A 14,267-nucleotide genomic window follows, 5' to 3' on the forward strand; every position below is an offset into this window, starting at 1 on the left:
GGGAGCCCGACGTGGGACTCGATCCCAGGATCCCGGGATCATGACCTGAGCCGAAGGCAGACGCCTAACTGACTGAGCCACCCAGGTGTCCCAACTTTGTGAATTATTAAGCAACTTCTGGGTTCTCTTGATTCTCACAGGATCGTGCAGATGGTCTTCTGGACACTGGGTCCCAAGTGAATAAAATGAGCAAACCAAGGCCACATATACAACCATTAACCTCATCAAAACTGTTTGGCCCCAAGTCTCGTGTTCCCATTCTGCTTTTATTCTTGCCTCACTAGTTTTGGTTCCTCTTTTTATTCGGTGAACCATTTCCTAATATCGTTAGGTATTTGACAAATAGAACTTAATGTATTTCAATAAAAGTGTTACTTTAACATTTTCAGGGAACACTTAGTAGAGGTTACTTGTGCAATAATCATTTACTAGCAATTAAATAGTCAAATGTCTAAGAAATGTAATTTTCAAATACAGCTTTGCTCTCACTCTGCTTCAACTTCTGAGTGATTTTCTAATGGTCCTGTTAAAATGACCTTTCTTTCTAATCCTAAACCAGCCTATGTGATCTGTGAAACGGCAAAGGGTTAAGAGATCAGTCCCATTTCTCCTCTTTGCTTATGTACTATTTCAGGAGGAGCTGTGTCGTTGTGTCAGAGCCATTAGTTACACCATCGACATGTAATTATTTCTCTGCAAACTGAAAATTTTCTTCAATTTGACTCAGCTTTTTGGGGCTGGCTAAAATTCAGTGCAAGTTATATACATTCACAGTTATATATTTTTTTTAAAGGAGACCAGCAATATGGAAATTTTGGGTTCTAGAGTCAAAATTTTCACTGCTGGAGACCAGCAGGACACCGTGACCATGTGCACCATTATAGGCTTATCAGGATACATTTTTATACTTTGATTTCAAGCTGCCTCCTTTCCCACCAGTGCCGCTCCAGGGCTGGGTGCAGAAGGTACCTACCCCCAGCTTCCCCACAGATAGCCCATGGAGGACTGTGCCACTCTGTGAGGAGAGTGACATGTCCACCTCTGTCCTACTCTCCACTTGCTGCTCATAGGCTGGGAAAGTAGGGTTGGAGGTGAATACAGGCCTCTGGGCAACCAGTAGGGTTTTATGCCCACTCTTGTGATGTGTGCATTTGGAACCATACCTTCATTCTCTGGATCTCTCAGCAGCAGCACCAGCATAAAACACTGGTGCACTGAGTAACATGGGACCCCTAGTACTCCATGGCATTTTCTTAGGACCATTCTGAAAGCTGCCCTGACCCTAAATATCTCCTTCAGCCTCTTTGACAAAGCAGTTAAACTATGCCCTGCATGTACATGGTACTCCACAGTTGACAGAGCCCTGTCACTAGCATCATATCGTCTAATCTTTAAGAAGCTGTATTGGCCTGGTAGAGTAATTGTTTTTTAGAGACTTATTGGTCCATTACTTTAAGTTAATTGAGGTAAAGAAACCTCTGCACTATGTAAAATAAGTCAGACACAGAAAGACAAATACTACATGATCTCATTTTTATGAGGAATTCAGAATATTCAAACTCCTCGGACTAGAGAGTATAGTAGTGGCTACTAGGGGCTGGGGTGAGACAGAGAGGGACAAGTATCAATATATACCAAATTTCAGTACTGCGAGGTAAATAAGTTCTAGAGATCTATGGTACAACATAAGGTCTGTTGTTATAAGACCATATGTTAGAGTTAAAAATTTGCTAAGAGTGTAGATCTTACTTATGTTAAGTGTTCTTACCACAAACGAAAACAAAAATGAAGGCGTTGGAGGAAACTTTTGGAGGCGATGTGTATGTTTATGGCTTCAACTATGAGGATGGTTTCACGAGTGTATACTTATCTTTAATCTCATCAAGTTCTATACATCAAATGTGCACAGCTTTCTGTATGTCAATCATAACTGAATAAAGTGGCTTTAAAAAAGAAAAAAAAAGAAACCTCTTAAAATTTACAGTAGTTTATCAAGTAATAGAAATGCTTTTGTTTACTGCAAAACATAACACTAGTCTCATAGTAAACAATGGACAGAATTTTTTTATTCAGAGATATATGAAAAAAAGTGGACAAAAAACCCTCATGCCAGCATCAAAAATACAACAAAACCTTTATTTTTATTTTTACAATCCCTGAATTCCATAACAAAGAGAAAAAGGGTGACTTTTTTCCCCAAGTTCTAATTTAAATTTTAGTTAGTTAACATACAGTGTAATATAAGTTCCAGGTATAGAATGAAAAGGTTTGGTACCTTCATGAAGCAAAGACTTTGGTCTGTAAATAAATCACTTTCTCATCTACACACATTCTTAAGCACTTTTTTTTTTTATGGCTTTTGATTTGGCTTACTGGCAGCATGGAGAGACGAGAACACATTTACATGGGGACTTTACCAGTACCTCAGTTTTTTTCTTTGAAAATTTTAAAGCTAAGGAATGATTTCTAAAAATAAGAAACACAGTCCATAATTTGTGCATGACTTAAAAGTTTTTAATCTCTTTTTCAATAGTTAAAAAGCTAGAAAGTTTGCTGGCAATTTATTTCATGGGAATATATTGGATTTACATCATCTTCCAATGCATTGCCGATGCACAGACATTAGGGGACAGTCAGAAAGAAGAACAATGGTCAGGCCGTCTGCTGGACGGGACCGGAACATCAGGGCTGTCCAGGTGAACGGTGCTGATTGTTAAGAGCTGCTGGTTTGTTGTTTACCGAAAGCCCAGCTGACACCGGCATCATTTTATCACACTGATTCACACTTTGTTTGCAAGCTACTTTCCCCTCTCCATTTCTACACTGGTGAAAAAGTGATCCCCCTTTTCTCCTTCCATTATCACTGTGACTGAAGGGTTGGTCTGAGACTGTGAACCATCTGTCAGATAGGGGTGTCGACAGGTGTTATCTGCTCTGCCCTGGCCTACAGGGAGCCCAGCATCACCTGGTGAGTGTGGTGCTGTTGGGCGAGGTGCATGTGCAATACTCCATCATTGGTTTTAATAGGAAAAGCTCTGTTACAATGGACTAAAGTACGTGAGTCCATACACAGGTGTTAGGTTTTTGGCATTTCAACCTCTGGAGAATCTCTATCTGAAGCATGCTGCTCTAGGGCCCCAACAGTATCTTTTAAAATGCTGTTCTGCAGAATTGGGATAAACCTTTAATGTGGTCATAAGCTAGAGTTCTTTGTATCTGTGTGATCTGTCAGTGCTGATACCATATATCCTCTACAATCAAAAGTCTGTCAAAAGCACTAAATTAATCTTTCGTACTTTAAAATGACAGCTCCTCCCCCCCCCACAAAGGCTTTGTGGGCCTTGTGTTTAGAGTAATTCTTTAAAACAAAGGATGGAATGGGTTCGGAGAGGTTGAGTAACTTACTGAAGATCACCATTAAGTAGGTGATAGATCACTTGCTCTCAGTCCAAAGTCCTTTCCACAATATCAAACAAGTTGTAGACACAGAAACAAATAACACTTTTGGAGAGAGACAAAACCCCTTAAAAGAATAAACTTTTTATGTACATTTGGAGATAAAGCTTAAAACGCAAATCTTCCCTTGAGAGTGGGAAAGCATGAAAAAATGAGTACACAGGCTCTTGCATATTCAAAAAATTACATTAATTACAGGATTACATATTTAAGACATGGTAGTTAATAGAAAAGTTCTAGATTGAAAATGCACATCTGCATATGCATATCTGTTTACTTAGAAAATATATCGCTTTGGACATTTGTGCATTTCTTAGTTACCCATTTTACATGTTGTGTCCACAGCTGCTTCATTCCAATCCCTACACTTCAAGCCACCATATTACTTTTTAATTACCTTATGACTAATTTTCAGTTAATTATAATAATTAACAAAGTGTTTAGCCAATAAAGCACCAGAAAACTACAGATTTTTGAATGTGGTTCCAGGAACAGTTCAGTTTTCACATTTAATATCTGAACCTCATATTTATCACATGTAGCATGAAACTGCTTTTGTTTTAAAGAATAATTGTATATTCACTGTGAACAGTATAAAAAGCAATAAGCATACTTCCCTCTGTCATATAAAAATATGTGACATTTCCCTAGAAAATTCCTTGTATTTAGAATATAGTTAATAATATGGTAACAACTTTGTATGGTGCCAGATGGTGGCTAGATTTATCGTGGTGATTACTTCATAATGCACATAAATTGAATCACTGTGTCGTACATCTGAAACTAATGTAAGATTGTATGTCAGCTACACATCAATTAAAAAAAAAAAAGAAATTCCCTGCATATAGAAGTTCTAGACCTTCTCTACTTGTAAATCTAAGTGTATCCTTTCCCAGATGATAGTGTTTCCCTTAGGGCTTTGGTACATTTCATCAAAAGGAAAATACAGACAGTGAAAATAGAAATAGGAAGAGTTCAAGTGCAGTAGCTCATCATGTGTATGTTGGGAGGAATAATAGATTATATAAAATATAATGAAGACCTCCTCCCCTAGGTTTCAGTGACTAAGGGCGGCACAGGTACAAGAAATTCAAGAAGTCAAAGAAATACCCACCTTTCCCCAGTGGGAAAGATGCCATAATTCAACATGAGTAGAATGATTAAGAAGGAAAGTTTATTGGACTCAACTATGCAGCTAATGATTCACCTAGCTCTTACCTGAATTTTAAACATTGGCTTGAAAAAGGATTTCATATGAATTTTTGTTTCTTTTGGATAGCTCTCATGCATGATTTATTGACTGCATCTCTGAAGAACAGAATTAGTGATGTTGTTTGGTTGCTCGTTCCAGAAGGTGCAGGAGCCAAAAGACTGCTGCAAGCGAAGGCATTTGTATGGTCTCAGAATGTTAGGATGGTGCGGATGCTACAACAGGAAATGAAAGATATATTAATTGTTTTAATGTTCAGATAACCCACACTCTTCCACGTGAGAGTCCAAGGAACAGTCACTGCTGTCTCAGTGAAAAGCTATCTGTGGTTCCACTACTTCATTTGCATCCCTGTGCATTCATGTCAAGTAAAGTAGTACAGCGGGCCCCTTTTGCTGGTTCTTTCTTGTGTGTTCTCCTGCCTTGAGCTCAATCATAGCATCCTGAATATGACTGCCATTTAGGCTTCATTATATATGAACATCCTCAAAAAGTCACTTTTGAGAGCATGCATATCTGGCATAATAATACAAAACAACAATGGGTAATGACATGTAATAAGTGCTTGCTACTTGTCACATAATCTGTAGATGCTTTTTGTGCATTTTATCATTGAAACCTCAACTGAAACAACCATGCTATCAGGCAGGTCCTAATGTTTCCGTTTTAGAGATTAAAAATACTGAGAGAGGGGGCTATAACTTGTTCTAGGTCACATATCTAGTGTGGGGTGTGGGAATTTAAACCTCAATATAAAGTTGCACAAATTACAAAATGATAGATAACTTGCTGGAAGGAACCATAATGTAATAAAGACCATCTTGAAGGCTTCCTAGAGCTTTGATAAAGAAATGTTGAAGGATTCTTAGAAATATATAATAAAGTTGATTTGTATTCAGAAACTTCACTCTTATGGAGATCAGAAATTTAACATTTACACTGGAACCAGTGTCCTTTCTAAAACTATCTTCTGATGGATATAAACTTTTAGAAAAAGATGGTCTTTGTGCCTTAAAAAAAATATATATATATATATATATTTATATACTTATATTTAATAAGGAAAATATATGTAATTTTAGAGACTGAAAGATAGTGTGAAGAAGAAAGTAAAAATTAGAACGCCTGGGTGGCTCAGTCGGTTAAGCGTCTGCCTTCAGCTCAGGGCAGGATCCCAGGGTCCTGGGATCGAGTCCCGCATCGGGCTCCCTGTTTGGCAGGGAGCCTGCTTCTCCCCCTGCCTGCCACTCCCCCTGCTTGTGTTCTCTCCCTCTCTCTCTCTCTGACAAATAAATAAAAACAAAATCTTAAAAAAAAAGTAAAAATTACCTGTAATCCCACACCTAGAGATAGTGTTAATATTTTCTTGCATTCTGATCAATATTTTTTCTAGACATATGTCAATTTTTTACTGCTCATATTGAAAACTTGGGGTCACATTGTATATATAAGTTTGTGTTCTCAATTTTGTAACCTAAAATTACAATATAAGAATTTCCCAATTTGATGAAATAACTTCTTTCACATGGCTTCATTGATTTCTAGTACATGGTTGGAATTTATTTAACCACTCCCTTAATGTTGGACTTCAGTATGTTTCCAAGTGTTGATACTATAGACAATAGATGAGCGTGCTTAAATAGATGTGTATTTGATTCTCTGATTATTTCTGTAGAATAGCTTCCCAGAAATGGAATTGCTGGGACAAGGGACCTAGGTTTTTTTTTTTTTTAAGGGTTTCTGATGCAAATTAACCAAATTGCTTTCCAGAAAGGATATAATCTGGTGCTCTCGATAAGATTTGTCAGACAGCCCAGTATAGTATGTTATATTATTATATACATTATAAGCACCCACACTTAAGAACTTCTATTTAAAGTTGAAAACCTCATGAGAAGTGTGAGATAGCAGAAAAAGTATGGGTGATGCTCCTGGAAGGTGGGAGTTAGCTACAACTGCCTATTACAAGATGCACCTCATGTGTAAATGCAGATGACAAAATTCTTTTTAGGTGGTCATTACAGTTAAATGTTAGAGGTAGAAATGGAATTGGCTTATTTTCCTAATCTTCGAAGAAAATATAAGACTTCAGCATTTAAAAGAGCATTCCCCTTTACAACACAGGCACACCTCACCACGTTGCTCCTTGCAGATACTGCGTTATTTTACGAATTGAAGGTTTGTGGCGGCCCTGTGTTGAGCAAGTCTGCTGGTACTATTTTTTTTCCAACAGCATTTGCTCACTTCCTGTCTCTGGGTCACATTGTAGTAATTCTTACAATATTTCAAACTTTTTCATTCCTGTTGTATTTGTTATGGTAACCTGTGATCAGTGATCTTTCCATGCTATTATGTAATTGTTTTGGGACTATCACGAATGTGCCCATAGAAGATGATGAACTTAATCCATAAATACTGTGTGGATTCTGACTGCCACTGGCTATTCCCCTGTCTCCCTGTCTTTCCTGGGCCTATCACCTGAGACACAACAATACTGAAATTAGGCCAATTAATAACACTACAGTGGTCTCTAAGTGTTCTAGTGAAAGGAAGAACCAATCGATGTAACAAACTTTATTGCTGTCTTATTTTAATAAATTGCCACAGTCACCCCAAACTTCAGCAACCCCCATGCTGATCAGTCAGCAGCCAGCACGACCCTCCACCAGCAAAAAGATTACAACTCACTGAAGGTCAGATGATGGTTAGCATTTTTTAGCAACACAATATTTTTTAATTAAGGTATGTACATTGTTTTTTAGACATACTGCTATTGTACCTTACTAGACTATAGCACTATAGCATAGTGTAAAAATAACTTTTATAAGCACTGGGAAAGCAAAAACTTCCTTTGACTCACTTTACTGCATATTCGCTTTATTGCAGTGGTCTGGGACCGAATCCACAATATGTCAAAGGTATGCCTATAATTTTTAGTTGTGAAAAGTTCTTTGTAAACTGAAAAAAAATAATAATGGCGTTTTCTAATGAAAAAATTAGTGATACCTGTCTAGGAAAAAAAAATCTCAAGGTAGCTCTACCTCCTTCCATAATGAAATAGGTCCTTAATATAAATTTACAGCCATTAATGGTCAACCTTTTTAGGTGGCCAGGCAGAGGCTGCAGTGACTTAGGTTATAATTAAGACCGTGTGACTCTGATTCTTTTTCCTTCCAAGGGTGACTATTCTCTTGTAAATAAAGCTGAGTGGTTTTGATTATTCAGATTCTCTGTAACCAAAATAATTTGGTTTCAGTAGAACAGGAAGTACAAAGCAACTGTTTTAGTTTCTCACAATACCATCTTAAATGTTCTGTATCCAAAGACTGAACTACCAATGGAGAAACAAGGCACTCCAGTATTTTTTTCATTCTTTCACCTTTTTTCTCTATTGACCGATCCCCACCATAAAAAAGAAATTTAATATCTACCTCTTTCCAGAGTGAAGCAGGTCAAATCCTTCATTTATTTTTTCAAAAGGTAAAACATGGGTTATTAATGGATCCAGTGGAAACTTCTTAGCCATAAAATCAGCCACAAGTTTGGGGACAGAGTCTTTACTCTTAAAGCCTGAAAAGAAAATGACATCATTGTAAGGTTCAGCCACGGGTAAAAGGAGAATTGGAGAAGAGACTTTCCAAGCCGAATGTTTTTTTTTTTTTCAAGATTTTATTTATTTATTTGACACAGAGAGAGAGAGAAAGAGAGGCAGAGAGCAAGTACAAGCAGGGGGAGCAGCAGACAGAGGGAGAGGGAGAAGCAGACTCCCCGCTGAGCAGGGAGCCCGATGTGGGGCTCAATCCCAGGACCCTGGGATCATGATCCGAGCCGAAGGCAGCTGCTTAACCGACTGAGCCACCCAGGCGCCCCTCCAAGCAGAACTAAGATGAAAGTTTATAGAAAGTGCTACGTCCCACAGACTACTGTTACTGAGGCTAATAAGAGATAGTGTTTCAATATCCTTTTGCCATGGTTAGACTTTTTTTTTTTAATCCACCTAGATAAACTAGAGTCCTTAATTATTAGCTCTCCCATAGAGAAATTATACTATTGGTGCTTATTCCCAAAGTCAAGGAGCAAATTTAGCAATTGCCTTAATTTAGGCGATGAGAGCACACATGAATGACTGCTATGGATTTCTTGGGTCCTATGAGTGCCCTGTGGCATCATGGGTATAAAAGAAGGGTATGGAAAGATTCTAGTTAATGGGAACACCAAAAAGTGTGTCTTGGGACCTTCTGTGTGCATCAGATCCATAAATCTAGTTGATTTAGAGCCTATAGCTACAAAGGGATTTTAATTTACTTTTAACCATGTTGCTTTTAAACCTGGTTTTGTCACTTGTAAAAGGGAAGAACTCCTGAGGTTAATAAGAATTCAGCCATCAAGCCTAACTATGTACCACCAAAAATTGCTCCTTTCCAGGTACGTCCGGTCAATAGCAACATGGGGTTCATAGAGAGATCTTGCGAACGAGGTGGTACTCCTACAATGACGCTTACACCATGGGACTCTTGACAGCAGGACAAGGCAGCCACCTGGAATAAAATTAATATTTAGCATCATTAAAGTGAATTTTCTGATAGTCTCCACTCATGATACATGGTATTATGCAATATTGATTTAGCTAGATTGTGAGTATGTGCAGGGAAGAGATAACATCTTTTGTTTCTTTATTCCCCATTGTGCCTAGAATAGTGCTGTGGTTTTAGGAAATGCCCAGAAAATCTCTTTTTAATGAAACCAGTGGATAAATAAATTTGTGTATGCTTAATTCTTCCTTATAAAATAGTAGAGGCAAACATCATTACAAACATATCTATATAAAGTCTGATTCCTCAAGTAAAAGTAGTGTTTGGTCACCACATTGCTCTCAGGCAGTCTATGAGTTAAGTCATTTTTCATTTATTTGTCAAGTAGATATTTTGAACTCAGGACTTTGAACCATGTGTTTTGATGGCAAACAAGATATAAGGTCAATTACATTACCAAAATTGGTCTCTTATTCACTTGGAACTTCTGGTCTCCTGGAATTTCAAAAGAAAGCCTTCCCCCTCCAGTCAAGTTTTTAAACATGTTCCATAGTAAGAGAATTGTTGAGGACCTCCCTCACCCAGCAATATATAAGGATTAATCCTTTGATTTTGGAGTATGATGTATAGAAGACCAGGTAACCTCAGAACATGAGGCCGTTGGATATTTGGTATCTTTAAGTGAAGTAACAATCCAATTTCACAGAAGAAAATAGAGGGAAAACAACAGAAAAAGGGCATAAGGAGAAATGCTACCACCTTGAATAAAGTTGGCTTCTCTTGGAACTTCAGTCATCTGAAGTTGGCATATTGTCCCAAGTCAAGGCTACAGAAAGCTTTATTCTTAGGGTGGTGCTCCCTATAACCAACACTGCTGGGATTTACTGGAGAACCTCAAAAGGGGGATTTGTTGGTTTCTGGAGACTGTTTCAGTAGGATTCTAGAGAATTCTGGTTAGGTGGAATATAACTGGAGATGTGTTCCTCATTGCAAGTGATGACATTTACAATTATTTGAAAGTAATGTTTTGTATATTTCAAAGGTGTTGTAAACACTGTAAGGTCAGAAACAGTATTGCATATCAATAGCACTAGCTAACATTTATTGAGCTTACCATCTGACAGGTGGCACTGTGCTAAGTATTTTACATGCATTATCTCATGTAATTTATAAACAGTGCTATGAGATATGTATCTCTTAAATTTTTTTGGTGGAAAAATTTGTTGACTTTCTAAAGTATTCAGCCCAACGCATAGATACTGGGTGCTTACTATGTGCCAGGCACTGTGCTGTTTACTGTGGCAGAATGGGGCAGTGTGGTAAATGGTAAAATGCAATATTTTCTGTTAATAAATAATACTGGTCTAAAATTGGCCATTATTCCCTCTGGCCATAGTATGATATATGAAAAGAAACGAAAACTTATTAAAATATAAAAAAATGTTAAAATGTTAAAACCATTTTTGTTAAGAATGGGAGGAATCAAACTTGCCAATCTGAAAACAGAATTTATATTATCTATATTTACTTGAGTTTGGATTTTTTTACTAAAAGTTAAGAAAGTAAATTTATAATGGCTTAATTAAAAAAAAGACCCTCTTTCCTCTCTAAGGGGAACTATTACTTGAGACAGATTTGTGTAGCTGATGGAATTAAAGATTTCTCATAGTAATAAACTGAATATCCCAGGTAACTGACAGGAGACGGAAAATCACCATTCATAGTTTTTAAAATATTATTTATATATGTTATTTATATTCTGACGCCTAAAAGTACACTCTGGAATGTAGAAGCAGATATCTCAGGGCATTTCCTGTTACATACCATGGTGTCAAGCCGCCCAATGACTTCAAATGAAAAATCCACACCGCCACCACTCATTTCCTTCAGCACATCCTGGATGGATTCTTTGTAGTCCTGAGGGCTGATGCACTCAGTGGCACCCACCTCTTTGGCCTTTGCAAATTTGTCTTTGTTGATGTCCACCCCAATGATCCTGGCTGCTCCCGCTGCTTTACAGCCTATGATCACAGACAGGCCGACCCCTCCAAGGCCAAACACCACACAGGTGGAGCCCTGGGTGACCTGTATTTACAGAAAATGCAAAAATGGATTAAATAATCATTATTAGAAAGTGCCTAAGCTGCATAAAGTGCCATGCCTTGTCAGTTATGGGATGCTAGTCAAACTCTTAGGTCCAACCTTCTGCCAAATCTCTTTTGGCTTTAGTTGCTTCGTGTTTAAATTAGGGGGGTTGAACTAGATGAGTGGTTCCCAAACTCTGCTGGACATTAGACTCACCTGGGGAGCTTTAAAACATCTCAATGCCCAGGTCACAATTCGTAACCAATTCCATCAGAATCTCTGTAGGTGGGACCCAGTTCCCAGGTGACTCCAATGGGAAGCCCAGGGTTGGAGCCAGTGGATTGGATTTTAAGCTCTTTAAGCTCTAAATGCCAGTGACTACCATCTTGAGGAGACTCAAATAGCTCAAATCCATTGACACCCAGCTTTATTATATCACACACAGAAATGCAAGTTTTGGGAAATGAAATAGTAAGTGGAAAATATTATTCTGGGATACTGAAAAATAATCCAATCAAATTCTTAATAATTAGCTCCTTGGTTCATTAACTTTCAGTATCATGACCAGTACCACAAGAGCAGAAATTAGCTGTGAAACATAGAAAAGTTATCCTTAGCTTAGAGGAAAGCCTAAGAACAGGGGAAATTTAACAGATAACTAAGATAATACAGCTTGAGACTGCTGTGATCTTGTGGGTCGTTATCCCTGCTTTTAAGAATATACTAATAAACAATATGCACTGAAAAGTTGGTCTGTATTTTATTAATGGCTGAGATTAATTATTACAAGTGCCCTCAGCTTCTGCTCTGTGTAGGCTCAGTTAGACCACCTGCTCAAACAGATGATGTAATTGCACAAGGGACTAAGCGCTAGAGCCACAGAAATTTCGAAAACAAGTGCTCTCAATTATTTAAATTGGCTAGGGACTGTTAGGAAACCTAAACTGCTATAGTCAGCCTTCAGCATTGGTAAAATATTTCTCCTGTCCCAAGTAATCATTCTGTGGGATACAATACCACTTTTTACCTTGTTTAGAAAAATTTGAGACTTGTGATTGTGATTTAAAGGTAAAGGTAATTATGTATCATGGTTTAAGATTCAGCTGGAGTTTGGAGAGAAAGGCTAGGTGCAGCTTTCACACTAACCAGCTGTGAGATTTTGGGCAAATAGCTTTATGTCTTTGGGGCTTCATTTCATAAAATGAAGGAATACTGCTACATTTCCAACCTTTTGGGAAGAGGGGCCTTTAAAGAATTTCTCTTTAAAATCTACCACCTCTGACCTGTGTGTGTGTGTGTGTGTGTGTGTGTGTGTGTGCGTGCATATGTGTGTGTTCATGGCAGGAGGCGAGATGTAAACAGTGAAATCCCCTAATGACTGGAATAAATGCAAAATGCATTATTGAAGCTTCATTACCACCCTTATAGGGATCCACAGAGTGGGTGGGTTGGTGACTCTTGGTTTGGAGGTGTACCAGATAAGGCTTTGGAATCTACTGTTGATCCTAATTCTGGGAGTAGAGGATCCATGGACTAGATGCTCCTCAGAGGTGACCCCTTCGTTTCATTTACTTCTGCTGCCTCAAAAGCTAGCAGAACCTACTATACCTGATGCATGTTGGTCTTTACAGTACAATAAATTACTAAATGAGCTCCCAGGTCTAAAATTTAGTAATCACATAAAGAACAAATATAGAAGAATAATTGTTGAAAATTATATCTTTACTTTTTCTCAACTAAGCATCAATAGCTTTTTCATCTGTGATAAACATAAATTTTCTAGGAAATGCTCCTCAATTCCTTCTGAAGCCATTTTCCCCACTCATAACTGATATCCTAAATTTTGTAGAGTATATCAGTGTTATTGTGGTAACAGGGCAGAAAGCTACCAATAAATCTATGAAAAATGATCTCTGATTACTGTGAGAAATTGCTCTCCTTTTAGTTCCTGATAGTCTGAGTACAACCTGTTTTACCATCCTTTGTCATTCCTACCTTGGCAATGTTGACTGCGGACCCATAACCAGTAGAAAATCCACAGCCTATGAGACAGACTTTCTCCAATGGTGAGGCCGCATCGATCTTGGCCACTGCAATCTCATCCACCACCGTGTACTGGGAGAAGGTGCTGGTGCCAATGAAATGGTAGATGGGCTTTCCTCTGCAGGTGAACCTGGTAGTACCATCCTGCATGATCCCCCGAGGTGTGCTCAGACTGGCCAATACAACACATAGACACACAGGGCATGAAACAGGAACATAACTGATGCACAAATCCATTGACTGTGTAAAGAGAGTATCAGAAACTTACTCATTTTTCATCAGATAAAGGGCTAGTATCCAAAATCTATAAAGAACTTATCAAACTCAACACCCAAAGAACAAATAATCCAATCAAGAAATGGGCAGAAGACATGAACAGACATTTTTCCAAAGAAGACATCCAAATGGCCAGCAGACACATGAAAAAGTGCTCAACATCGCTGGGCATCAGGGAAATCCAAATCAAAACCTCAATGAGATACCACCTCACACCCGTCCGAATGGCTAAAATTAACAAGTCAGGAAACAACAGATGTTGGCGGGGATGCGGAGAAAGGGGAACCCTCCTACACTGTTGGTGGGAATGCAAGCTGGTGCAACCACTCTGGAAAACAGTATGGAGGTTCCTCAAACAGTTGAAAATAGAGCTACCATACGATCCAGCAATTGCACTACTGGGTATTTACCCCAAAGATACAAATGTAGGGACCCGAAGGGGTACGTGCACCCCAATGTTTATAGCAGCAATGTCCACAATAGCCAAACTATGGGAAGAGCCAAGATGTCCATCGACAGAAGAATGGATAAAGAAGATGTGGCATATGTACACAATGGAATATTATGCAGCCATCAAAAGGAATGAGATCTTGCCATTTGCAACGACGTGGATGGAACTGGAGGGTGTTATGCTGAGTGAAATAAGTCAATCAGAGAAAGACATG

At 38.3% G+C, this 14,267-nt stretch overlaps 1 protein-coding gene across 1 annotated transcript in view; it reads right to left on the reverse strand.

Moving 5' to 3' along the window:
• Positions 1–2,107: 2,107 nt before the first annotated feature.
• The window catches only part of ADH1B (alcohol dehydrogenase 1B (class I), beta polypeptide), an 18,822-nt gene continuing 6,662 nt past the window's right edge, over positions 2,108–14,267 (reverse strand). The window contains exons 5-9 of the mRNA XM_025873554.2: positions 13,279–13,498; positions 11,023–11,283; positions 9,069–9,204; positions 8,098–8,236; positions 2,108–4,881 (exon numbers count right to left, since the gene is read on the reverse strand). Of these exons, the coding sequence (XP_025729339.1) occupies positions 4,857–4,881; positions 8,098–8,236; positions 9,069–9,204; positions 11,023–11,283; positions 13,279–13,498 (781 nt within the window). The 3' untranslated portion in view covers positions 2,108–4,856. The remainder of the gene's footprint in view (positions 4,882–8,097; positions 8,237–9,068; positions 9,205–11,022; positions 11,284–13,278; positions 13,499–14,267) is intronic.

The sequence above is a fragment of the Callorhinus ursinus genome, unplaced genomic scaffold (assembly GCF_003265705.2).
Source record: "Callorhinus ursinus isolate GAN/ISIS: 27379988/994484 unplaced genomic scaffold, GSC_fseal_2.0 scaffold4, whole genome shotgun sequence".
In the NCBI taxonomy this organism is placed as follows: domain Eukaryota; kingdom Metazoa; phylum Chordata; class Mammalia; order Carnivora; family Otariidae; genus Callorhinus; species Callorhinus ursinus.